At 35.3% G+C, this 27,791-nt stretch overlaps 1 protein-coding gene across 2 annotated transcripts; it reads right to left on the bottom strand.

Moving 5' to 3' along the window:
- Positions 1 to 1,025: 1,025 nt before the first annotated feature.
- LOC150104761 (transmembrane protein 272-like) lies at positions 1,026 to 27,791 on the bottom strand. 2 transcript variants are annotated; one of them, XM_090395935.1, is made up of 6 exons: positions 27,651 to 27,791; positions 13,986 to 14,026; positions 10,122 to 10,196; positions 9,929 to 9,988; positions 4,394 to 4,567; positions 1,026 to 1,389 (listed from the first exon to the last, which is right to left on the bottom strand). In XM_090395935.1, exons 2-6 carry the CDS (start codon positions 14,014 to 14,016, stop codon positions 1,100 to 1,102), a joined length of 630 nt encoding a protein of 209 aa, XP_090252061.1. In that variant the 5' UTR covers positions 14,017 to 14,026; positions 27,651 to 27,791; the 3' UTR covers positions 1,026 to 1,099. The 2 variants fall into 2 exon arrangements, with proteins under 2 accessions (XP_090252061.1, XP_090252062.1); XM_090395936.1 differs by lacking the exon at positions 27,651 to 27,791 and adding an exon at positions 27,039 to 27,194.

Genomic DNA, 27,791 nt, shown 5'->3' with positions numbered 1-27,791 from the left:
GGAGCCAGGCCCAAGTCGAGATATCAGGCAGAAGCATTAGCAGGTCATCTCCACCTATATTCCAATACGTGTGTACCACCTTAACCCAGTCCTGAAGATACTTTCAGGCGCAAACTTTGTTTGCTCACACTTGGATAAAGGATTAAACTAAACTTATTATTAGTGAATTCCATCATGCGCGCAATTTATTTGTTGATGATTAATTCCAGAAGATAACCGGCATCATTGGCCTTCTCGGTCGTTTAACATGAACCCAACTGATGATTTAGAATCTAGTAACCAGATGTTCATAAGGAAAATATGCTACAGTCCAATTTGAGACAACTCCGATGCAGTAGGGTCTGCATATACCAATATCATTTTGGAATTCTTAAGGCTTCTTATGGAATCATTTTCCTGACTAGTTGAAGCTTTTCTGAAATCAAGGAACAAGTACCAATAATTTGTGATCCATTCCAATACGTGTTACTCAGTTTGTGCAAGCGGTTGATTATCTTTCTGATTACAGTGTTTAAGAAATAATTATAGCACCTTATTTTTAAATTTGTTTCATTGATATCTAATATTTTCTTTTCAAATCTTCCGGAGGGGTTAATATACTTATTGGTCACTGCTTATTGGTCATATTTTTGTTTCTAATCAGGTACTAGAAATACGCCTTTTGATTGAAAAATTGACAAGAATAAATAATATTAAAAACAATCAAAAGTGAAATAATCATTAATACATCGAAAAGTAATGCACAGCGAGAAAAAATAAATTGTAAGAAAAGGGACAAAATCTCATTTTAGGATATTTTGTTCCTAAGGACAAAAGGAAAAATTAGCATTTATCACCATTTTAGAAGTAGATTTTATTATACTAAAATGGCCTCAAGATCCGTATATTTTCTCTGACGCCGTTCTTATGAATGCAATCTAAATATTACACAAGTTTAACATCTAACATGACCATACTTCAATGGTTAATGAACATTTCCAATAACTTCGGTATATACACTGAAATAACCATTTACATATCAATACTTCACACACTGAAATTTTAATTATGAACTTAATTATGTAATACAATTGTTGCTTCTAAATTACAGCCAACAGTCTTATGCCTCGTCGAATTTGTCATCAATTGTTAACTTCACCATTTCTTTAGAAGATTCATGCTTGAGGTAGATGTAGTGAGTTTGTTCCTTGAGAGTCTCTTGTTGGCGTTTAATACAACAGAAAAAGTAGCAAACTCCGCAGGTCAGAATAAGTGCTAGGATACTACCAAGGCCAAGGAAATACAAGCACTGGAACCAGAAGGCAAACAGATAGAGAGTTGGATGGCAATATTTGGTATCCTCTGCGTTATCGAATTCTGGCTTATAGATTTCTAACACCCAAACGCAACCTACATGTTGAAGAAAACACTTATTATGAATTAATATACAACTAAAAAGAAAATATTATATTATTATTATTATTATTATTATTATTATTATTATTATTAACTTAAGACTTTTGGTGCAGTAAATCTCATCATGCTAATTAGAAACTAACAGCAATAGAAATCAATGACATCAATTAAATGGTTCAACAACTGCTTCCCAGGAAGAAATCAGTACCAAAAAGAACTCAGTACACTAATAGAAATTGCCTCAAATAGTAATTGTTATCCTACATTATTACATATTTATATCAATGACATCTGCACACAACCTATGAATGGTGGCGCGTGTCATCGGTATACTTTAGTATGCAGTTGACATAGCATTGATGGTAACTCATATCAACTTTTAGAAAGAAGTTGAACAAGCACAAGAAGATATGAAGATATAAACTGTAGTTCCTCAGCATTTCCATTCTCCATAAAAACTAATAATTTTCCATGAAACAGACTCAGCAAAAATTCTCATGGACTGCCATAACACAGATCACAACGAAAATATCTTGGCTTCCTAGTGGATCTCGATGTGAGTGAGGTGGCCATACGTAACCACCTTGAAAAGAAATAAACAATTAGTAAAATGATTCCAAATTAGAGCCATAGTCCCCACCCAACATCAAAACTAAAACTCTGAGATGTTTAGAGGTTAGAATACAATATCGAAATCTATAGATAATATTTGATGTTATTAATTTGTTGAAATGAACAAAAGTTAGACCCGTGTAGCTCAGTGGAGGTGGTGCTTGCATTCTCTGTACTAGATCGTCCGAAGATAGACTTAAGTTCAAGTCTAGTCGCTGACTGGAGGAACTTTTTGTAAGTCTTTCTTCGACCGGTGACAAAATTAGTTGACCTCTGGCACAGAGAAGTGGGCTTTTTCTCCAGGAAAAAAACCCACTTGCCTGTAGCAGTCGGATTTTCGTTCTGTAAACTGAAGAAAACCGAACCTAGAACCCACATTATTTCAGACGGTAGCACATCCTGTTAGGGTTAGGTACCAAGAGAGGAGAGCACTTTTTCCCTTCTCTTCATGGTTACCGCTTATAATTAGCGATGGTCATGGGACATATGTCTCTGACTGGCTACCAGTGGAAACTGAACTGCCCACTCAGTCTCCAAAAGCTAGATAGGGTTAAAAGGACTCGCCTACTCCCTTTTATTTTCTATAAGGGAATAAAAGGCGTTAGCTGATTATTTATTTATTTATTTGGAAAATGTCCTTCGATGATATTTATCAACGGATTTCGATATTATATAATTTAATAAGAACATATTTTACTTGTAATACAGTGAAATATGCCAAATAGTGATAAACTTTCTAGATGCCTCAGATTAAATGAAAAGTAATCGAATGCAATTTGGAAAATTTGGGAAAGATTAATGTCTAATTTACCAAGTTAAAAATTCCTCGGAATGTTCCTTGCATCCTACAGACGTAGAAGGTAAGTCTTTCCAGCCGAAAAGGAATCGTTCTTTTGATTCTACGAGGATGCTTAATATTTAAAATAGTATATCAAAAGAGTAAAACAGACTCAACAAATTTTTAATTCATCAAATATTTAGAACAGGACATACTCGTGTGGGCTTTGATAAAAATGCTAGCGATTAGCTTCATTACAAAACAACCCTCACCAAACAAAATTAGCATGCTAAGAACTATCCTCGATGGTAGTAAGTAATGATAAATAGAGATATATGCTTCACGATTTTTTCTAATAATATTAATGATAAACATAATAATTCATTTTACCATTTTCATAGTTAACATCACAGAGTTTGGGAAGAAATCTAATAATGGAGAAGAAGAAGAAGAAAAGGAAATAAATAAATGTATTTCAGAATAGAGAAGAATGAATGAATGAATGAATGAATGAATGAATGAATGAATGAATGAATTAATTTAAATCAGAATAGAAAAGAAGAATGAATGAGTGAATGAATGTAAGTCAGAATAGAGAAGAGGAAGAAGAAGAAGAAGAAGAAGAAGAAGGAAGTGAATGAATAAATGAACGAAAGAACGTCTTAATAGAGAAGGAGAAGAATGATTGAATGAATGAATGAATGAATGAATGTAAGTCAGAATAGAGAAGAGGAAGAAGAAGAAGAATGAATGAATGAATGAATGAATGAATGAATGAACGTAATAGAGAAGAAGAATGAATGAATGAATGAATGAATGAATGTACGTAATAGAGAAGAAGAAGAATGAATGAATGAACGTAAGTCTTAATAGAGAAGAAAAAGAATGAATGAATGTAAGTCAAAATAGAGAAGAAGAAGAAGAAAAAATGTATGAGAACGCGATCGTTCATTGATATAACCAATTCTTCGAAACCCCAAGAGAGACAGAGAGGTGAAAGCACATAACCAGTGCCCATTATCTTTAGCGAGAGATCAGAAGGGTTAACTCCCTTGTGCCTTTCAAAAATATAATTTGAATTTCTTGATAGTTTTTATAGTTGTTGCTACAAGATGTAATAGATTCATTGTGAAGCTAAGATATTTTACTTGAACCATTTAGAATATGCAGAATGTTTGTATTGGACATCCCCAGTATCTACTAGAAAAACCAATGGTCGTGGATTCCAATATGGACTTCGTGATTAACATCCTCTTTCAGATTATTTTTTAACCACACACACACACACACACACACACACACACACACACACACACACACACACACACACACACACACACACACACACACACACACACACACACACACACACACACACACACACACACACACACACACACAAAGAAAATGGTATTTTCTTGACATAGCGGCATTACTTTCCTAGATGTGTTTTAGAAGCACGTCCTGCACTTTATTTCCATCCATTCACAAGTTCATCAAAATAATCACATTGATTGTTAATTGTCAATGCTAGTGAATTTGGTTTTAAATGAAATAGATTTTCATGACGTAATTTGATTTATAAGCAGGTTTTTTTAACTTACTTACCCGTAATAAACCAGGCGAAATCGAAAACGATAATCGTTCCCTTTAAAATACTGATGATTTTTGTAGTGATTCCACACGGACTTAAAAGCAGTGACACTATGATGAATACTCCTCCTACTATCAAGTAGACGGGAAGATATTTTTGCGCTGGACAGTCATTTAGATGCATTGTACCTAGAAGTAATAAATAACTATCGTTAACGGAATGAAGATGAAATGACTGTTTTCAAAGAATAGAATGAATTATCGAGACAAGGATAATTTGAAACTCCTTGAATAAGTAATTGCATCATTCTTTAGAAAAATTGCAAACTAAAATTTTTCAGAGCCTAATTCAGTGGTTCCCAAACTGTGCGCCTAAATATTTCAATATTTTCACTGAAATAACTGAAATAACCGAACCAATCGCGCTCTGCAACTGTTAGGAAGCAATCTTGCCAATTTAGCTTTTTTGGAGCTAGATCTAGCTCCTTTTGTCTTCCCTAGCTCCAGAAAGTTTAATCGAGCACCTTGCTCCAAATCTAGCTCCTTCAGAACAGAACCTGGTCAGCTCTTTTTAGTTATTTTTATAACCTACTTCTTAATGAATTTGTTTTAAACGTTTTCCAGATGTTCGCATTTGATAAAGAATTGTATTGTACGATTGGTGCGAGTATCATACATGTTTCAAACGCGCGATGACGTCAGTCAGTCACGTGGCGCGATGGTCTGCCGTTTGCCTCCTTGAAGATGACAGCACGACTACAAGTTGGTCCGCTGCACAGTGTTCTGGTTGATAGTTACGATAGCGAGTGGGAAGTGTTTAGAGAGTAATCGTAATTCATTGCAGTAAAGAGATGCGTACCCTGCTTCAGAGATGAGCAAAGAGAAAAATAAAAGTTTACAAGCAAAAATTTAGGAAGGAGTGGTTGCAAATGGGAATGTTTAGTAAATGGCTGTGTGAAGTTTCTGGTGACGCAACAAAATGTCACTGTAAGTTTTGCAGATGTGATATAGCTGCTAAATATTGTCAGCTTGTAAAGCATAGAGAAACTAAGAAACATCTTGCCGCAGTTCCATATAAGGCTGTTCCCATTACAAATACGCTTGTGAAGAAATATGATGAGAGAGCGAACTTTGAAGGTAGCTTAGCATTATTTCTTTGTTGTCACTCATCATTGAACAGTTGCGATTATCCAGTAGATCTTTGGAAAAATATCATCGCAGACAATCAAATCATGCCAATAGTTAAAATGCACCGAATTAAGTGCCCTGCAATTGTAAAGAATATTCTAAGTGAGCATTTTGAAGAAGATTTAATTGCAGGTATTGGAGATGAAAATATCATCTTGCTAATAGATGAATAGATGGATAGAAGATCATCAAAATGACTACCCCACCTTGCTCTGTATGCAAGAATAAAAAAAAGAATAAAGGAAGACCAAGAAATACATGGATAAAAACAATAAAGGTCAACTCTGGATTACAAACATATAGACAGCTCACCAGCCACGCAAGAAACCAAGACTCCTAAAGGTTGTTGTGGAAACATGGTAGACTCAACCCGGACCCGACGGAGGAGGACAGTAATAAGTAAGTAATAGATGAATCGAATGATATCACAAGGAATAAGATTTTAGGAATTGCCATCATTTATTGCAGCAAGGAATTCGACAAAATTATTCAAACATTTCTGATCATGGTGGTTCTAGAAAAGTGTGATGCTAGTGGTACTGTGGCTGCTCTGAAAGAGGAGCTCTTGACCAAGAAACTGGAGATTAAAAATCTCATTGCAATTGGTACAGAAACGGGAATGTTATGGTTGGTGTCAATAATGGCATTTATGAACAACTGAAGGCATATATTCCCTCCTTAATTAGATGTATATGCCATTCATTGCAACTGGCAATGTCTCACACTTGTGCAGAATCTCTCCCAAGAAAAATTAGAATTTTTAGTTGCCGAAACGCACAAGTAGTTTTCACATTCTTCTTCTTCTTCTTCTTCAAGACAAGCAGCATACAAAGGGCTGTATCAAACTATCAACGAAAATGATGCTTGTGAAAATTGTAAGCAACTGCGCAACGAGGTGACTCTCCATTGACCCTGAAGTAGACAGAATTCTCAGCCAGTGGTTGGAATTGAAAGCTCACTTCGTAGTTGTGTGGGTCTGAGAAATATTACAAAGCTCAAATTTTGTAGTCGATTGTATGAAAGATGAAAGGAATCTGTTGTACCTTTATTATTTTTGCATCCTGTTCTAGTTCTAGTTCAGCAAGTAAACAAAATGTTCGAATTTAACAGCGCGGATAAGAACAAATTGTTTGAAGACCTTTCTCGCTCTATTCGCTCCGTTGCTGATATGTTAGTACTACCATCATCTAGAGTCGACCCTCTAGAGTCAGAGACCGATGACTATTTAGATCCCAAACCAAGAAAATGACACAAAATGATGAGAACAATCTTAGAAATAGAGCAAGACAGTTTCTCTTTGTCTTTTCAAACAGATTAAGCAAAGGTTGCCTGAAAACTTGAATATTTTAAGAATGATCTCTTCTTTTTTCTGCTGACAATACCCTAAACATATAAAAGAACCTATTACTCCCATCTTTGATATAATGCTGAAAACAGAAAAAGGTGTTGCTGCTGCACAATGCAGGTACAATACTATCCACTTAAATAAATGGAGAAATATAGAAAACACTGAACTATTCTGGACTGAAGTGCGAGAATACAAGATGCATCTGAAATGAATCTATTTAAAGAAATTGCTCAGTGTACAATAAATTTATGAATACTGCCAAATTGTAATGCGGAAATTGAACGACGTCTTAGTTCCACGAATGCAGTTAAAACTAAATTAAAAAATAACATAGAATCGCCAATGCTGAGACTATTTTGTCAGTTAAGTATGGCCTCGGGCTTAACAACAAGCTGTAAAGAATATCATTTACTAGCATGTACACTGTGTAATAATGGAACGATCGTCACATATGATAAAACTGAAAATCTAAGTGAAAATGATGGAGAATTAAGCGCAGAAGACCACTTGGGAAATGTCTTTCGCCACTTAAATGCAAGTACTAATTCATCTTGGACTTCTACTGGATCTTGCTAAGGCCTTTGACAGAATATCACATGGAATTCTAATAAGTAAACTGCAGGATTATGCAGGATATGAGGATAGTTGATGAAGATATATCAGAGAGTGGTTTATTCAGGAGTGGAGTCCAAAAGACGGCCTGTGACTAGTGGTGTGCCGCAGGGTTCTGTTCTTGGACCAATACTGTTCAATTTGTTCATTAACGATATAGGAAAGGATCTGAGAGGAACTGTTCATTTGTTTGCTGATGATGCGAAGTTGGGTAGAGCAATAGTAAATGCAGGGGATGTCGAAATTTTGCAGGATGATTTGAATAGATTGGAAGGCTGGGCTAAGGAGAATGGATGTCAATTTAATGTGGCAAAATGTAAGGTTATGCATTTTGGGGTGAAAAGATTAGCAGCAGTATACCTAATTGGTGGAACGTTTACTCCAAGAGATTGACGAGGATAGGCATTTGGGAGTGTTGGTGGATAGGGAGTTGAAGTTTAGGGAGCACATCGCAAAAGCGGCTAAATCAGCTCATCAAATCACTTGGTCGCTGAAAAATACTTTAACAAGCAGAGACAAACAGGTTATTGTTCCTCTGTATCGAGCCTTGATAAGACCCCACCTAGACTATTCTGCCCAAATGTGGTCGTCAGGGTTTCTTCTTGATGGGGAGGAGGTGGATAGGATCCAGAGACGAGTGGCCAAGATGATAACAGGTCTATGGAATGAACCTTATGAGAACAGGTTGAAGATTTGTGGGTTGTAGAAATTGGTTGATAGGCGGAAAAGGGGTGATATGATTGAGACATTCAAATTATTGAAGTGTTTCTATAAGATTAATTCAGAAGATATTTTTTAGAATAGGACTGGTGGTGGGAGGACTAGGGGCCATCCATGGAAGCTGGGCAAGAGTGTGGTTAGCAAGGGTGTTAGAGCTAGGTTTTTTACTTGGAGAGAGTGGTGAATGAGTGGAATAAGCTGCCAGAGTCTGTTGTGAGTGCCATGACTGTAAATGAGTTCAAGGCGTAGTATGATAGATACTGTGTGAATGTTGAATAGTTGTTCTTGAATGATGTTAGGGTCTCTCTCGATGAGTTTAAGGACTCCTTGGAGTTGCCTGTACTACTACTACTACTACTACTACTAATAATAATAATCTTGAGTAAAGCAAGTAACTGAAAAGTATCTGCTACTACTTCTGAAATTTTAGCTTCAAATTTTTATTTTCAACTTCTTTTTAGCTCTTTTTTAGAGACAGCTGTGTTTAGTAATTTTCCTTTGCCAACAGTATTAGGCAGGCCTATCTGCCGACTTTGGGCGCCATCAACCGAAAACGTTGGGAAACGGGTCTAATTCATTGTTCATTATATTTCGGTTCATTAGAATAGATTTTGGTCATTGACTAGGGTTGCCGATAATCAGCAACTTCTACCATATTTGCTGTATGCTTTGAATAATAACTTCCCGGATAATTAACGGTTGACGACTATCGAGGAAAGATCCCAGTTGAATCTTCCATATAGACTTGATTTCTGTAGCGGTTTGTGTTGGTTACCAGCAATATTTACATTAATCTTTTTCGTTATCATACTCATTTGGCTGTGCTTGACTCTTGGTCACATGCTGTATTCATTTCCGCTATAACGATGAGCTCTTGTGGCAGTTATTGAATTTTTTAAAATCTTTCTTTGCATCAGGACAACTTGTTTACAATATTGTCTTAATAAAGGTCTGATTGTTTAGAAAGTCATGAGTTGTTCATTTTAAATGGATGAGCACAGAATATCCAAGTGGTATTCTACGCTTCGAGGTACCAAAACAGTATATTTCTTCATGAAACTATATGATGGAAAATCTCCGTCAAACAAGCCAGAAATAACATTAATGTAATACTGGAAAGAATTGTTTTGTACAGAAAAATTCGGAAAACGGTAGGGTGTCCGAATCAGATGAAAACTCGATGGTAAAGATTTTATGTACAGATGCATTACAAGTTTTGAAGAACATGCTAACTTCTGAATAAAAGATCTCTCCCGAGCTATGGACACAAAATGAAGCAAAAATAGAAAACAAAATGGAATAATAGAGGGGAAAAAAGCGCAGATGGAATGTCAACAATACTACAGAGGTATGGTTGTGGAATAAGACAAACAGGTTCACATTAATCACTTTAATCTATGTGTTATTATTAATACTAGCACTACTATTAGACGTAGGCACTGTTATAGTGTTATTTACGACAGAGATCTATATATTTTACGTGTTCATCATTTTTTTAGTGTAGACGTTTTTTAATAGCAAATTGAAGCAAGTGAATTCGCCTGGTGGACTGTTTTAGTTTAATATAACGCTTAGTTGAACTATGAAATTCGATCAATCTGAAACTGTTGAAACATTCAATAAAAATTGAGGTGTTAATAGTGCGACGAGCGATTATTTTATGGAAAGTCTGCGATACATACCTATGGTAATCATGGGAACTGAGACAGCGACACTTAGGATGGCTCCTATTACCCAGATAACTGAAACGATTGCAAACGATTTGAATAAATATAGAAATAACAATAAATAATTTTAAATTTATTGAATATTAAGCTACACAAAAGTATATTAAGCACTCAGAGCTAATGAAATCTTCAAAAGTACAATGCTTACCCTTCGAGCACAATTCATTCAGCACTTGACTAAGATGGCGCAGGGGTTCCCTATAATTCTTGTTCAACGATGAGGCTAAACAGAGATCATGAACAGTATGTTACTGACGTACGAGTGTACGCAATCTTAAATTTATTTCAATTTTCTAATTATCAGAAGGTACATATTTAATATGTGCTTTTGAAAATTTGTCATTTATTTCCAGAAAACTATTCTTCCCATTTTGTTCTTTTTCACTTTAAATAAAAGCTCACTTAGCGTTTATGAAAGTATAAAAGTTCCCAAATATTTTTATCCAAATAGTCGTAGGAAAACTAGGTTTCAGTATAGTGTATAACGGTCATTTCAAAAAGTTCTGCGCACGCACTGAGCAGGATTAGCTAGTGGGAAGATGTAATAGTTTCCACCTTCACTTCCGTTGTAAGTCCCACCTTGAATAAAGAAGTCCTGTGATCTTTTTTTTTTCCTTTTTTTTTCCTTCTCGTATTCCACGAAATTAGACTTGGATATATATATATATATATATATATATATATATATAAGCAGAAATCCGCATGGGGTCGGTAGATGATCACTCCAAATTTAAGCAGTTTTGGAGTAAAATAAATACATTTCTACATTTCGTGTGATGATACTGCGTTCCCCCTTTTTACGGAGTTCACGGTACCATCTCGTCTCCCCCCCCCCCCCAATTTTATCCGGGCTCCGGAACCGGCATAGGCTGACGAATCAGACCTATGGCTGGGTCAGTATTCCTGACTGTAATCCGTGTGTCCTCAGACCGGTTTGCCTGCTTGCGGGATGAAAAACACCAACTGGCGGAAAAAACCCTGCTGTCCACGCCCAAGACCGGCTAACTTGGCTATGGCTGAAGAAGATCCTTAAGCTCCTCACGTCGTTGACGGGAATCGAACCTAGGACACTCCTTCCCCAGGCCATCAGAAACGAGAAAAAAAAGATGAGTATTGCTACCAAGAATAGATTAAAACACTAACTCTTTTCCTGATGCATCACTCGTTCACTTTCTCTCTCTTGGAGAATCTAAATATTGTTTTCAAGGAAATAATACAACAAATTGGGTTTTTCTTTCATTAGTGCAATTTTTATTTTTAATATGGATAACAATACAATTTTTCTCCCACTAATATAATTAGGTGGCATCTGCATTCATTTCGGATTCAATTCGGTTGTTATTAATGTCTGGGTTCAAAATAGGTTCATTTCCTTTTATGGAATGACTTTGTTATTTAAATTAGTAATAGCATATGACTGGCTGCGTAGAATTTTTAACAAAGGATGTCATTCTAGTGAAAAGAGTCCGTGGCTGGAGTTAGGGTTTCCCGTGTTAATATTGTTTATGAAAGACATGTTACTTGCCTGAAAGCATACGAACTAGCTTTTGCTTATACAAGCATAAGATGAGAAGGAAAGACGTGTCCATGGTAAGATTTACAATGGGGTTATATTATTGTAATGTAATTGTAAATTAAGATAACAGTTCGTGTGTAGAGGCTTAAGTGCTGTGAGAACATCATGTTGGAGGCTTAATGGATTTTATACAGCACTCAGAAAGGATTAAAAACAGAATTTAATTCTTCCTATATTTCGTCTCAATCAATGAGACATCTTCAGGGATTACCAAAAAACTAATGTAACATAAAAACAAATAACAAACAATACTAAGCCCAACCACGTGGGAGACAATAAAGTCCTATCTAGGTGGAGCGCCCTCTAAGGGCGGTTGTAGGTGGTCTGAAATGTAAAGTGGGACCTCTGGTGATAAGCGTTTCCCAAATCTTAGTAAGCTTAATGCAACCATATTTGTTAAAATTTGGTTGATTCCTGAGAGCTGCTGCTGATTCTAAGAATAGTCTTTCTCTTTTGAATTTGTTGTGGTGGAGCATGGCGGTTTCTTTCCATGAGGTTCTGTGGGTTGTATCCAAAACATGGTCAGCCAGGCCTCACTGACCATAGTCGTGCTTGCAGATGTATGACTTATGTTCCTCCAAGCGGATAGTAGCTGATCTGCCTGTCTGTCCGAAGAACGCCAGTTTACAGGAACAGGGTACTTTATAGACTCCAGGCACTGAGAGAGGAGAGAGCTGATCTTTTGTAGAGCGGATGAGGGTAGCAAGTTTGCGGTGTGGCTTAACTGCTGTGTGTAGGTTGTATTTGTTTAAAATCTTGGCTATTTTTTTCAGATGTGCCACGGATGTAGGGTATGGTGACGGCATTTCTAAACTCTTTTTGAAGAGAAGACCGGGGAATGGGGGAGGAACTGATTATTTTTCTAATGATGTGATTACTGTAGCCATTGGAGAGGAAAGTGTTGTGTATGTGGTCAAGCTCTGTTGTGAGGGCGGTTCCACTGGAACAAAGATTGTGGGCTCTCTTGGTAAGAGTTTTAATAATGCCATATTATTGTGAAGGGTGGTTGTCGTGGGTGCGTTTGTAGATGTATCCGCCTGTAACTAAGGTGTCTAGGAAGGGTAAGCAATTGTTCTTTTCCTTTTCCATTGTGAACTGGATTCTTGGATGTAGGCTGTTGAGGTGACTGAGGAAGGCTTCTAATGTGTCTGGGCCATGAAGCCAAATAGAGAACACATCATCTACATATTTAGCCAGGTAGAAGGTTTGTCCAGATGGAAGATCAGCTCCCTCCTCTCTTAGTGCCTGAAGTCTATAAAGTACCCTCTTCCTGTAAACTGGCGTACTTTGGACAGACAGGCAGATCAGCTACTATTCACCTGGAGGAACATAAGTCATACATCTGCAAGCACGACTATGGTCAGTCAGGCCTGGCTGACCATGTCTTGGATACAACCCACAGGATCTCATGGAAAGAAACCACCATGCTCCACCACAACAAATTCAAAAGAGAAAGACTATTCTTAGAATCAGTAGCAGCTCTCAGGAATCAACTGAAGCTTAACAAATATGGTTGCATTAAGCTTCCTAAGATTTGAGAAACGCTTATCACCAGAGGTCCCACTTTACGTTCCAGGCCACCTATAACCGCCCTTAGAGGGCGCTCCACCTAGATAGGACTTTATTGTCTCCCTCGTGGTTGGGCTTAGTATTGTTTGTTATTTGTTTTTTTGTTACATTAGTGTTTTTGTAATCCCTGAAGATGTCTTATTGACTGATACGAAATATAGGAAGACATAGATTCTGTTTTTAATCCTTTATGAGCGCTGTATACAATTCATTAAGCCTCCAACATGAAGATAACAGGTATCATCCAGAATGTTCGGTGTTGGACACAGGCCACACTCCTAGGAATCCAAGCTGAAAGGATCCATCACCGAGCAGTTACTGAAAGTGAACACAAAAGAAAATAAAAACATTTAAAACTAAAAAATAACAAAAAAAAATTATCTGATAATGTTTTGAGTCTAATATGCAGGCGAAACACCTTGAAACAAACAGGAAATTTCTGTTCTTCATTACGTAATATTAACGTAGAAAATAATTGAAATTACTGAGCATTTGTATGAAGATGACATATTACAAGACATGAACATATTTTTTATTTGTTTTTTACCTGGAAGAAATATCTTGCTAAAACCAAAGCAAAAACATTGCGAAACATGATTCTAAATTATGATAGAAAAAAAAAAACAAAAAATATATAACGAGAAAGTGCTGCTTCTAATTTAAATAACTACATCACGTTTGTATATCTAGGAATCTCTTTATTAAAAGAACTGTCATATAAATCTGATTTTTGTATAAATAAAAATAATAGTATATAAATAATAAATTCTATAAAGTAAAGTTTGTATAAGTTTAAAATCATTTTTATGTAAATATCTTTTTTAGAGTTATACTTTATTTATTGATTGATACTAAATTAGTACCTACCAGGCAAGGCTCTTCTCTGTGTGTACATCATTAGAAAATACCTATAAGAAAATGCCAAAAACAGTTACTGAAATTATTGAACTGAACTATTTGCATTAAAATTATACAGTATTATTCACTGATAAAACAAAGTACATAATAATTCATTTTTTTCACATTCTCAAGATATGATCAGGACTGGTTGTCGAAGGACAATCAGTCTTGATCATAAAAAACAGGAGCGAAGGACGAAATTAATTTTTCGTCCTTCGCTCTTGTTTCCTAACAAATGCTAAATGTCCTTGCTGTTTCTGAAAAGCAAGTACTGTGTATCCCACGGTTTGTGCAAATCTGCGTATTAGCTTCTTCTTTTTTTTTTTAATTTTAGAGATAAAAAAAGCAGGAAGACGTTATTTCGTTTTCAAAGAGTTTCATAGCCATCGAATGAAAATATGTTACAATTGATTGTTCTTTCATAACCAAATATTTTTGAAAAATGAAAGTTTCAAAACTGACGTCATAGCTTACGAAAATACAGATTTTGGCACCTTCTTTCCTTGCAACGATTATAATTAATAGATACGCCGACCGAGAGAAAAATTATGTAAAAATACTGCTTTTGAACATGGTATTTTACGGAATTGAGATTTTTTGTTTCCTTATAAAGTTTCTTTCTGGAGTTGGAATGAAAGCCAACACTTCCAAACATTTGTCAGATCGGTGAAACATTAATGAAAAACCATCAAAAATGCGACTACATTGGCTCCTGAACCGAGACCATGTCTTTTATGTAGTGTAATCCAAGGCAATTCCGTTGCCAAAGATTATATTCTAAGCAACTATCTAGTCAATTTGGAAACTTTCATCTCACAATATTTGGCTATGGAAGAATGATGGATTTTAAAACATTTCATTTCAATAGCTTTACGAGCAAACTGAACCAGATCTAGCTCTATTTTCCCTGCAGTAGTTATATGTTTTATAATCTCTCTCTCTCTATCTATCTATCTATAGATCTTTTCCACCAAGAATGGAATCCACGGAATCAACTCCTGGCTGAGCAGGGCGACTGCATTATAATCCAATTTCCAGCATAGAAGTGACACCTTTACCCCCCCCCCCCCAAAAAAAAAAAAGAAAGGGGGAAGAAAGAAGGATTGTTGTGCTTAACAGTGCGAAAATTAATCAGCTGCACTCTCATGTCAATAGATAATATTGTGCAATAGTAACTTCTATTTTCTTCCACATTTATGTTCTTATGCTAAAACAAGATCTTATGTTATCATGTTAAAATAACTCTTAATGGCTTTAATTTATTTAAAAAAGAAAAAGAAAAATGTAATTAGCCTTATAAGTGACTTCGATGTAACATACCTCAACAAGAGTATGAGCATGTAACCTCTCTGTCTGACTGCAGAGAAAACCAAAAACCGGTTAATCCTGTATATAAGATTGTTATGTTTACAATAAAAAAAAAAAAAAAAAAAATATCTATCTATCTCTTGATCGGTTTTTAAGGAAAATTTTATGCAATATATGGATAATTAAGAATGTAAAAAGACTATGTTTGATTAATATTATTTGAAATTCAGCTTGCTATTTCTTCTCTTTATCAAAATCGTTGAATCCTAAATCATTCTTGTATGCATTCATTTCGGTGCCAGTCATGGTTGCTATACTGAATACCATCTTCCTCTGTAACCGCCCACTTCTGGGTTCGAATTTCTTTTAGGCAAAACTAAATGTTTTTAGGTTCTACATGATTTTTGTCGTATCTTTCATTTCATGGTTATCCAACCCTTAACTCATCCACAGCATTATAGGTCTACGAGCTTTCATAGGCGAGATTTATATTTCTACTCATGTTCTCGATGTAAATGTTTCGTATTGCATAGCATGCCATTTTAAATTTAATTTATGATTTATCCATAGCGGCTCATTTCCATTCATGTTACAAGGATATTTAGTCTCGAACAGTTATAATAATTTTTCTTGAGTTTGAGGAGCAAACTCAAGAAAAATTATTATAACTGTTCGAGTTATAATAATGGTGAACCATTATTATAACCCCCCCACCCCCGAAAAAAAAGAAGAAAAAATCTATCAAAATAATGATAAATGGTGAACTTAGCTTAGTAATTATTTAAAAAAAAAAAAAAAAAACTAATATTTCTTTCTGTGCTTTTTCGCATAAGCTTAGGAAGCCATTATCTGTCTTCCTAATTCTTCTCTTAACATCCTTTCACGTAATAATTTTGTTTTTTATAAAGTATACAAGAATGAAGTCCAGCACACTGGTCTATAATACTTTATTCCTTTGTTTATAATGGACAATTTTATGAAATGTCAAAATTATTGAACTGGTAATTGTTTTCATGTATCTTTAAATACAGAGAACTTCATAGTTGTTTCATTTCCATTTAATCAATACTTACACTCCTTATGAAATGGGTCATTTGTTGATTAACCAATGTGGTCGTTGTTATGAAGTCATAATAGCTAGGCAAAATTCTTCAAGATATACGAGTATATAGCTTTTATTCTTGTATGATATCTCAGATTATAATAATAATAAATATAATAATAATAACTTTTTTGGGGGATTTCAATTAAAATCTTTAATAATACTTGTTTGCCTTTATATTATGTATTTACAGCACATGTTCTTCGAATATTAACAATGAAGATTATACAGAATTTTTGAATACAGAATAAGTTTTTTAAATTTTTTTTTTACAACGTATATTATTATAATATTCATAATGATAATTATTACAGATGTTTCTTTGCAATTTTACATTCTATATATAAAATATCAATGGATATAATCACTCTATATTGCATACTTTTGTTATTACAGTTATTACATACATTACATACATTGGTTAACATGTGATACGTACATTATATGCATTTGGTTACATATGATACATCTTGGATGAGAACTAATTTTTCTACTTTCATCCTCGAAGCTTATATGTAAGCTTATCTGAGGATGACACCATTTGGTTATTATGTATTGGTTATTTTGCTGTGTTGGGAAGCTACGAAATCTATGATTGAGAAATTCGGGCGCACGCACGCACGCACGCACGCACACACACACACACACACACACACACACACACACACACACACACACACACACACACACACACACACACACACACACACACACACACACACACACACACACACACACACACACACACACACACACACACACACACACACACACACACACACACACACACACACACACACACAAATAACTTGGAATGTATTGATGCGTCGCTGAACTGGAAGCCTGATCGATTGTGTTTCATTAAGTTTGTATGCTATTTTTTTTTGCCGGCGTGTTTCTTGTTCATAGTATGTCCTTAGAGCTCTTTTCAGGCAATTGTAGTTTGTAAGGATTCTGTATTCAAAAGGTAATTTGTTTATCATGTTTGGGATGTAGAAGTTTCGCGTGGCCTTTCCGTAGTGATTATTGTATTTATATGTGATATAATTAGTAGTCTGAGGTCTTGTTATACGGTATGTATTTCAACTGTCCTGTAGTTGGCATCGAAATAATGTTTTAGCAAAGTTGCATAGTGACATAAATGTTTTGCTGTCAGTATTTTGTGTTCTGACATTGCAATGTACATAAGGTCGTTACTTTCTATTTGTTCCCAAAAGATCAGTTTTATCATTTTGTACTATAGCGACATTAATCTATTTAATTTGTAGGGTGCACAGAAAGCATACGTTGTTATAGCATATATTAGTATATTTTGGAATAGTGCTTTGTATATAAGTGTTTTAGGCGTATGGGAACTATGTCTTTTAACCTGTAGAGTTTTCCACTTATTGTTCGGAGTTTGTTCTGTAGATGGTTTATATGGCTATTCCAGTTCATATCTGCATCGAAGTAAATTCCAAGGTATCGTATTGTTTCAACCTGAGTGATTGTAGTGGTTTTGCTGTTCTATGTGTTTTTTATGTTGGAAAGTGGATGTTGGAGGGATATATTTGTTATCAACTGCTCGAGTCAGTGGATTTATGAATATCGTTAATTTTGTCTTTTCTGAGTTTAGGTGTATGGAGTTTTTCGTGAGCCAGTCTATGATCAGATTTATGTCATGTTGCATATTTGTTTGGGCTGTGCTTGGGTTATTATGGATGGATATTATTGCTGTATCGTCTGCGTATTGGAATATCCTACCTTTGAGTGGTAGCTGATTAATATCGTGCGTATAAATGGTGAATAAAGTTGGGGAGAGTACAGCTCCCTGTGGTACTCCACAGGTTACTGGTAGCTCTCTGCTTCGGTTTGACCCGATACGTGTGATATGCTTTCTATTTCGAAGGTAGTTTGTAAACCACCTGTGAGGAGGCCCATCTATTCCAGCATGCCTCAACTTTTCTAACAAGGTTTGATGTGTGAGTGTATCGAATGCTTTAGTTAGATCAATAAAGACTACCATGGCAATTTTGTTTTTGTGTAAGGCGGTGTTAATTACTTCTCTAAAGTCTTCCAAGAGAGATGTTGTTCACTTATTTTTCTGAAAACCATATTGTGTTTTGGGGATAATATGAAAGGTCTCTGTGTATGCTGTGAGTTTCTTCAGTATGATCCGCTCCATAATTGGATTGATAATTGGTAATGTTGCTATGGGTCTGTAATTGCTGATTAAATTTCTTTTTCCATGATTGTATATGGATGTGATTATGGCGGTCTTTATCATACTTTGTATCTGTCCTGTTTTAAATATTTTATTTATTAATATTCGTAGGATATAATTATTTTATAATAATAATAATAATAATAATAATAATAATAATAATAATAATAATAATAATAATAATAATAATCCCCCGAAGGAACACGGCCTTGTCGTGACGGTGGGACTTACGTGCTTCAGTGATGTTGCGTGCTATTCTGGAGGTTGCATAGCTGCCAGCAGGACAAATCTTGTCAGGCAGGTCTCAATTTAGGGCCAGACTAACCGTGTTCCATCCTCCTTCTTAAAGGTGAAAAGTAAGAACAGATCCATACCGGATCAGTCGACGTTCGTGTCATCAAGGACTGCGTCAGATTTTGGGGGATCCTAGGCATCAGGCGACAAGTGGGGTTACAGGACTCAGCTCTCCTTGCTGGGCAATCGGGGTAGGAAGCTGAAAAGCGACTGCAAGAAACAAAACGTAAAAAATGGACTGTAGAAGAAAACAGAGAAATTATGAAATGTTTTTACATAACAACACCAGAAAAACGAGGTTTCAGAAAGCGTATGCATTTAATTTGGAAACAAAAATTCCCAGAATCTGCAATAACAGAATGGACCGAAGACTTATGGACCGAAAGAATTTCATTTTCCGTAATAAAATATTTACTGAACTTGAGCTGCAAGAGTTACATAATAAACCAAAAACTCCAGTAACAGAAAATCATCAGGAGGTAGCTATATCAAACTTTGGAATTCAACTCAGTAAACATCAAGCTGACGACATACCTCAGAATGTTTTGACAGAAGGGCAGTGTAAAATGAAGTCAGGGATATTCGAACATATGAACTCCACAAATGACCGTATAAGACGCAAATGCTGTAATTGAAACCATCACAACCTACATTATAAAGGAAACAAATCAGCTCCTATGCACAGCCTATATCATTTCAGTGAAGCTTGGTTGCAAACCGAAAGAGCAAAAGCCGAGGATGACACAATCTGCGCCATGGAAAATCCGGTTAGAACGAAAGGTAAGCAGGCTTCGAGCTGATCTAAGCAACTTAAAGAGTTTTAAAGAAGGACAGTTAAAAATGATAACATCAAAAACAAACTGATTAACACATATAATTTACCCAATAAAACAATTGCTGAAGTTACCGAAGAGCTAAAACAAAGAATTACAGCGACTGCACAGAAAATTAAAAGATATGAATAAAACAATATGTACACAATATGCAATTTCGACAGAACCAACGTCAGTTCTTTCAGTCTCTCCAGAGAAATACAAATGCAAACCACCAGTCACCCGAAAAGAAGAAACACTCAAATTTTGTAAGTCAATCTGGGATAATCCTATTGAACACAATAAAGATGCTTCATGGATTAAGGAAATAGAATCAGAAATGAAACAAAAACAAATGCGAAATGCCATTATCATTAAAGAAATGGTCAGTGCTCAAGCTAGAAAATTAAAAAACTGGAGTGCACCTGGAAAAGACGAACTACATGGATTTTGGTTAAAACATCTAACCAGTCTACATGATAGAATGGCAGAACAATTTAATTATTTGTTGCAGTCAGGTTCAGTGGAAGACTGGATGATATCTTGGCGCACTTTTCTCTTCATAAAAGATAAGGGTGCAGACCCAAGTATCTGTCGTCTAATAATGTCCTACCAACTATGCTTAAGCTCTTCACTGCAATCATAGCAAATTCCATATACCACTACTTATCAGACAATCAGATTTATCCGATTGACCAAAAAGGCAATTTTCAAAAATCTAGAAGAACAAAAGACCAGATCCTTATTAATAAAATGATTCTCAAAAACTCAAAAAGACGAAAAACTAATTTAAACATGACATGGATAGACTACAAGAAAGCATTCGATTCCCTCCCACGCTCCTGGATCCTAAAATCACTAAACATATATTTGGAATTAGCAAAAACATATATTAATTTCTGGGTACTGCTATGAAATCTTAGAAAACAACATTAATAGTGAATAATGAACGATTTGGAGATATCAGCATTAAACGTTGAATTTTCCAAGGTGATTCCTTGTCACCATTGCTCTTCCGCATTTCTTTGATACCTTTTTCTATGATTCTGAAGAAAGCAAAACTTGGATATGAAATTCCTAAATGTAATATTAAAATGTCCCATCTGTTGTATATGGATGACTTGAAGCTATATGGAAAATCGATCCAGCAAATAAATTCTTTATTGAACACAGTTCGTATTTTCAGTTAAGACAACAAAATGGAATTTGATTTAGATAAATGCGTAATTTTATCTATTAAACGAGGAAAAATTAATGACAGTAGCAATTTTGATTTTGATCAAGAGAAATATATAAAAGCAATTTCAGCTGACGAACACTATAAATACCTAGGAATATTAGAAGCCAATGATATTCTCCACTCGAACGGTATACAACAGGCAGCATCAGAATATATTAAAAGAGTTAGAAATATTCTGAAAACAAAACTAAATGGATTAAGCACAATTAGAGCAGTGAATTCTTGGGCTATACCAGTGATCCGATACACATCTGGAATAATAAATTAAACAAATAAGACCTGGACAAACTAGACTGCAAAACTAGAAAATTAATGACTGTGCATGCATTACATCCACGAAGTGATGTTGACCGGTTGTACCTACCAATGAGAATAGGACGACGGGGTCTGCTGCAAGTGAGACAGACTGTGAAAAAAGAAATTGGTTTAAGAAATTACATCGACAATAGCTCTGAGTCAATGCTTCAAGCAATTACACAAGAGGGCCTGCTAAAAGCAACAGGACACAAATCGGATTACAAAAAGGAACAACAAAATATCCTATATGTGCGCTGGAAAAATAAACCCTTGCATGGCCAATTTCTTCGAGATACTGAGGACAAAATTGACGTGAAAAAAAAAACATGGCAATGGCTTCAACACGAATACATTAAAAAAGAAACAGATGGATTTATTCTAGCAGCTCAATAACAGGCATTACAAACTAATGCAATCAAAGCAAAAATTTTCAACATCAATAATAACATCAAATGCAGATTATGCGATCAGAAAGATGAGACTGTAGAACTCTAATCAGTACCTGCAGCAAAATAGCTCAAACTGACTATAAATACCGCCATGATCAAGTGGCCAAAATAGTTCATTGTCACGTATGCAAAAAATATGGCTTTCCTACTTCTGATAACTGGTGGCAGCATGAAATAGAGACTGTAATGGAAAACGAAACAGCAAAAATTCTCTGGGACTTTAGAATACAGACTGATCGGCATTTGGAACACAATAGATCTGACATTACAATTATCGAACATCTAGAGGTTTGGATTATCGATATTGCAGTGCCCAGTGATAACAACATTAACAACAAAGAACTGGAAAAAATTACTAAATATCGAGATCTGGCAATCGAAGTTGGCTGACTGCGGCTTAAACACACCAAAGTCATTCCAATAGCTATCGGTGCACTTGGTGCAACCTCAAAGAAGCTGTCGAACTATTTACAGCAATTAAAAATCAATGAAGTGATCCTATATGACCTACAAAAAACAGAATTACTTGGATCAGTCCATATTTTACGACGCTAACTGACGGACTATTCTTAGATTCTTATTCTTCGGTAGAATCTGAATTGTTCTTAATCACCAGTCAAATTTTTATTTATATGATATTTTGTTTTAACTGTGTATCAATTATAATAATAATTATACATTAGATGTTACAACAACTCACATTAGTGGAGTAAGGTTCTTGATATTTCTCATTTTCAGTTGTTCAGAAATCTCTTGGCACGTTCACCATCATAGTTTCGTATATTTGTAATCCTGTTATGTAACATATTCCAAAAAAAAAAAATAGAAGTGTAAAATATCTGCCAACATTTTCTGATCTGTTCCAATTCGTGAGGTTTATACGAAGGTTGAAAGGTTTTTTCTTCCAGTTACTCGACTTTTTTCATCCCGCAAAACAAATAAACCCATCAGAAGAGCTCATGGAATATACTGGCTTCATACAACAGATTTTCCTAGGTCGTAATTCCAAACACAACATCCCAATTCGCGACAATCACAGGTCACATTGTCACATTGTACTCTACGAAAAAAGCTTTTGCCTACAGGGGAACAATTCCCTACGCAATGCTCCTACACTAGAGATATTGCAATAAAGTCCGCATCCTTATTATCACGAGGATTTCTACATCATGACTTGTATTCTCGGTTAATTACTCAAATTTTATAATTTAGTGCTGAGGTCTGTTTCTTTCCTTCTTTTTTTTTTCTTTGTTTAGGTTTCATTTTAGTATCACACACTTGCCGTAGTAGCCCAGTATTTTGAGGTTACTCAAATGACCCCAAATTGTAAGAATCTGGCACTGTTTCAGGTCATCATAATTATTCCTCTAATTTGTAAGCGGCACTCATATTCTAAATGTCGTAATGTGTCTATTTTAAGAGAGAATGTGTCATAAAGCAATGCGACAAGATGTTTTGGGTCTAAAACTAAAACAGTTTAGTTTCCGCTTCTTCTCTTGAATCTACACACAGCAAGATGTCATCTGCATACAACATTGTCCAAGGCGCATCTTCTCTCACCTCCTCTGTTACCACCTCCATCACAATATTAAACAGAAACGGACTTAATGCTGACCCTTGATGCAAGCCAACTGTTACTTGAAAACTTTCCGTCTGTCCCAGACAGGTCCGAACACTTGTCTTCACATTTCTGTACATCTCCTGCACCAACCTGACATATTTTTCCGGAACCTTCTTCTCCCTCAGACACCTCCAAACTTCTTGCCCTGGCACTCTGTCGTATGCTTTCTCCAGATCAATAAAAGCCAGATGTAGCTCCCGTTGTTTCTCTCGAAACTTTTCCATCATCTGCCGTAACCAAAAGATAGCATCTGTTGTTGATCTACCAGGCAAGAAGCCAAATTGTTCCTTTGCAATCTCCACCTCCTTCTTCAATCTTCCATCAAGAATCCTTTCTAGAATTTTCATTGTGAGGGACATCAACTTTATTCCTCTGTAATTTTTACAGTCTTGTGCATCCCTTTACCTTTGTAGATGGGAACAAGAGTACTCTCCCTCCATTCCTCAGGTATATTTTCCTGTTGGCAAACTTTCATGAACAGGTCCCAGAGCAGGTCAATTTCCTCTCCCCAATGCTTTCCATGCCTCCACTGAAATCCTGTCAGGGCCCACTGATTTTCCATTCCTCATCCTTTTCATGGCCACTGTCACTTCCACTCTACTGATGTTCTGCACCATCCCCTCAGAATGCCCATCTTCTCTGTGAGTCCTTGCATTTTCCTCATTCAAAAGTTCCTCAAAGTATATTCTCCATGTATTTCTTATGTCCAATCCTTCCATAATAAGTCCAATCCTTCCTTCAGCATCTTTGATCTGCCTCACATGTAAGTTGTCCTTTGCTACTTTATTTCTACATTTCGCTAGTTGGTAAAGTTTTCTCTGTCCTTCCTTTGTTTCTAATCGATCATACAGACGATCATTGATATGCCATAGCTTTCGCCTGTGCCACAACTCTCTTGGCTTCTTGCTTTCTCTCTCTCTGTACACCTCTCTGTCCTCTTCCACTCTTGACTCATCCCACTTCTGCTTTGCCTTCCTCTTAGCTGTCACTGCCACTTGTACATTATTATTCCACTACCAACCCTCCTTCTGCTCTCTAATCTTTCCAGATGTCTCACCAAGCACCTCGATTGCACAGCTCACGATTACTTTTGAATTATGTTTCCACCAATATTGTCGACTTTCCAGTCCATCGGAAATCCTCTCTAACACATCCTCTCTCCCTAAAACGATTCCTCACACTCTCTTCTTTTAAGCGAAACCACTTAATTGTCTTCATCCCATGGCTTCCAGAGGTTCTTATCTTCGATCTTATTTTAAAGTCTGCGCACAGCAGTCGGTTTTGCTGTGCCACTTGATCTGTTGGAATTACTTTACAATTTGTCACAACCTTAAGATATATTCTTCTAGTCAAAATGTAGTCAATTTGTGAACTGTTGTTACCACTCCTAAATGTTATCAAATGTTCTTCCCTCTTGTTTCCTGTTATTAATAACATAAAAAAGGATCCAAGATATGAAATATGTGAGGCAACCACGTTGATTTAATTTGTTCTTATTAATACGTAGCAACTACAACCATTATTGTGCTAATTATAAAATAAGTTATCAGCAAAGTTACTCTTAAAACAAAAATATTTTTAAAATTATCCCAAATTCTTGCACATGTTGTTTCTGCCGAAAAAACATGTGCAACTTAAAAAAAAAAAGCATTCACTTCAAACTCAGAGTAAAAAAATATCTTTTGTAACCAGCACTATTTCTTTTCCTAACGTGTTGATAGCTCTAGAATATCAGTCATGGAGGTTATCTTTCACTGTTTGCTCTCCGAGACATTTTGAACAATGCAATCATTCAGAAGTGTTACGCCCGTTGATAACCATGATAATGAAATTGAATCGACTTTCTTGTTCTGCATTCCGAATATGCTTTATCAAACCCTGAAGATAGCACTGCACTTCAGCATTAGATATGTTTACTTGAAATTATAGTATAGTGACACCAGTTTTAAGAAAAAGTCAAAAGTCCCTGACTTTTTGTCAAATAAATGTAGCAGTAGTTATCATATCTCAGTTAAAAAAAAAAAACATTATCCTCACTTTAGAGACTTTTTATGTCATTTTTGGAGCATTTCAAAGATATCTTATTGGTTTCAGATTAATACGATTTAAAGTAATTGAGATTGCTGTTCTTTAGGATACGTTGAAGCAGCATAAGGCTACGTACAGTGCGAAATATGTTCGGATAAGAAGCCAACTTTATTAAAAGAATAAAAATAAGTCTTCGAAGCTTTTCTACAAGATTAATTATACTATCATATAGATAGATGCATTACAAACACTTCGAATTTTACAGTTTCCGGACAGAATTTCAATTTTTACTGATAAAATTCATTTGATATTAAAAATGAAAATGATTCTTAAATCATTTAATAATCATCTCGAAGATTTTAATTATCATTCCATTATGATTTTTATCATCAATATTAAATTAAATTAAATTAAAGTTTATTTTCCGGGAACGCACTTAAAATTAAACGGTTAAAATCATTTCGATTCAAGTATCTGCTGCTTTCTTCATTAATAACTGATATTTATTCAGGAAAAAAAATCGGAAAAAAATGAACAACTACATTTTTTCCCATTGATGAGTATTGATTGCGTACTAAATCATTTGGGTTCCAAAGCGAATGTAATTTCAAATTTTGACTCTTTGGCACTAAAGTTGGGAACTTCTCTTGTGAAAGTGCAACCTCTCTTCTTACAACGTGCTAAACGTTTGTCATCTATCAAGTGTAACCTGCTCTCCCACCTACAGACGTTGTTTCGAATCGCATGATGATATGGATGTTCGTGAAAGCCTTTACGTAGCCGATTTTAGTTGTCTGGAAAAAGTTCTGTTTTATGTTTTGTAGGATTCATAGATTGTCTGATACGTAACCCGCTCGCTCAGTATACTAACATACTATAGGCGTATAGCCTTTCCACATAAAAAAAAAAGTGTTCTTCTTTTCCATTGTTGCAGATCAGTTGCTTTTTTTTTTTCCTTAATTCGCACAAACTAATCAAGATTTTTAAAATATGTAAGAGTAACTTTGGGCATTACAAAAAATTAGCGCCTTTAGAATCGCATTACATTTTGATCTTGATCACTTCTTAAAATCATCTAGTTTTCTTTGTACTTTAATACGATTTCAAAAATTTGGATCATCTAATAAAGAAGTTACAGAAATAAAATAAAAACATCTAGACTCTTTTAAACAGAATAACCGTTTTAAATTAATAGTACGTGGCATTTTAAATGATGGTAGGATATATCCACACAACTTTGACTTATTTATGCTAATATGCAAACTGTTAGTAGCCAAACATGGTACAGCCTACTGATCTCTTGTTACTCAAATCACACCCAATACAAAACCAACTCACCACTTTTGAAAAAATATGGATTCCTCTCTAATTGATCTCACATTTAAGGTAAATTTTAGTAAAACACAAAACAGTAACTCTTTAATGCTATTTTTTTTACCTTGGAAGAATTTAAAATGTTGCCCATAAAACCTTAGGAAGCACTTTACATTTTGAAATCACTTCTATGAACAATTATCAAACATTTAAGAAAATCCCCTTGATAAGTATTTTAATAAGGCTTGATAAGGCTTTTATTTTTTTTTTTAATTTTAGAGTATAATATAAATATTAGGAATAATAATGACAAACTCTCATTAAACATTTTTCCTAATTCAACGTAACTTACCTAATGAACCGTAACTGACGTAAATCACCTGATGACGGCCGATTACAATTTTATGAACATATAAGGAACCAAAGAACCCCCCCCCCCCACACACACACACAAGACGTCATCTCCAATAATTTCGGCCAAGGCACACCTAGCAGAATTCTCTAACCAAAACTTTCTAAACAACATTTACTCAAATCACACCCAATACAAACCAACTCACCCTCAGCAGCAAATATTCTTTCCATTCGTCTCCAAACGCGAAATCAAAAATTCTCTCTCTCTCTCTCTCTCTCTCTCTCAACTAAATCTTAAAACTAGTCCAGGGATAGACAACATCACGTTAACCGACCTTATAATACAGTGGGACCAATTACATCCGGTGCTTTTGAAACCAACCAATACAATACTCGATAAGGGTATTCTCCGAAGCAAATTAAAAACAGCGGTAATTACACCTCTCGATAAACAAAGTAAAAATGTCACACAAAAACTATAGGCCCATTGCCAATTTACCTCAAAAATTCTAGAAAATATAACACACACTAGACCACAAAATTATTTGCAAAAAAGATAATAGATTCTCACCTTGGAAGAATTTAAAATGTCGCCCGTAAAAGTACTTACCTTAGGAAGCACTTTAAATTTTGAAATCACTTCTATGGGCAATTAACCAAATATTTAAGAAAATCCTCTTGATTTTTGTGTTCTTCTCTTCATCGTAAAACACAGTTTATTCACATAGTTTTGATACGAAGGTCGCCAGCA

The sequence above is a fragment of the Typopeltis vanoorti genome, chromosome 7 (assembly GCF_054136105.1).
Source record: "Typopeltis vanoorti isolate ZY-2024b chromosome 7, IOZ_Tvanoo_1.0, whole genome shotgun sequence".
Taxonomy (NCBI): domain Eukaryota; kingdom Metazoa; phylum Arthropoda; class Arachnida; order Uropygi; family Thelyphonidae; genus Typopeltis; species Typopeltis vanoorti.
Note: the sequence above shows the minus strand (reverse complement) of the source record. Positions and strands in the feature narration are given on the sequence as shown.

What these genes read in the sequence shown, in the direction of transcription:
- LOC150104761 (XM_090395935.1), bottom strand. Translation starts at nt 14,016, where the DNA reads ATGATGTACACACAGAGAAGAGCCTTGCCTG. An exon ending in ACAGAGAAGAGCCTTGCCTG is followed by an intron (nt 10,197 to 13,985) that starts GTAGGTACTAAT and finishes ATCTCTGTTTAG; the next exon opens with CCTCATCGTTGAACAAGAAT. An exon ending in TTTCGCCTGGTTTATTACGG is followed by an intron (nt 1,390 to 4,393) that starts GTAAGTAAGTTA and finishes TTCAACATGTAG; the next exon opens with GTTGCGTTTGGGTGTTAGAA.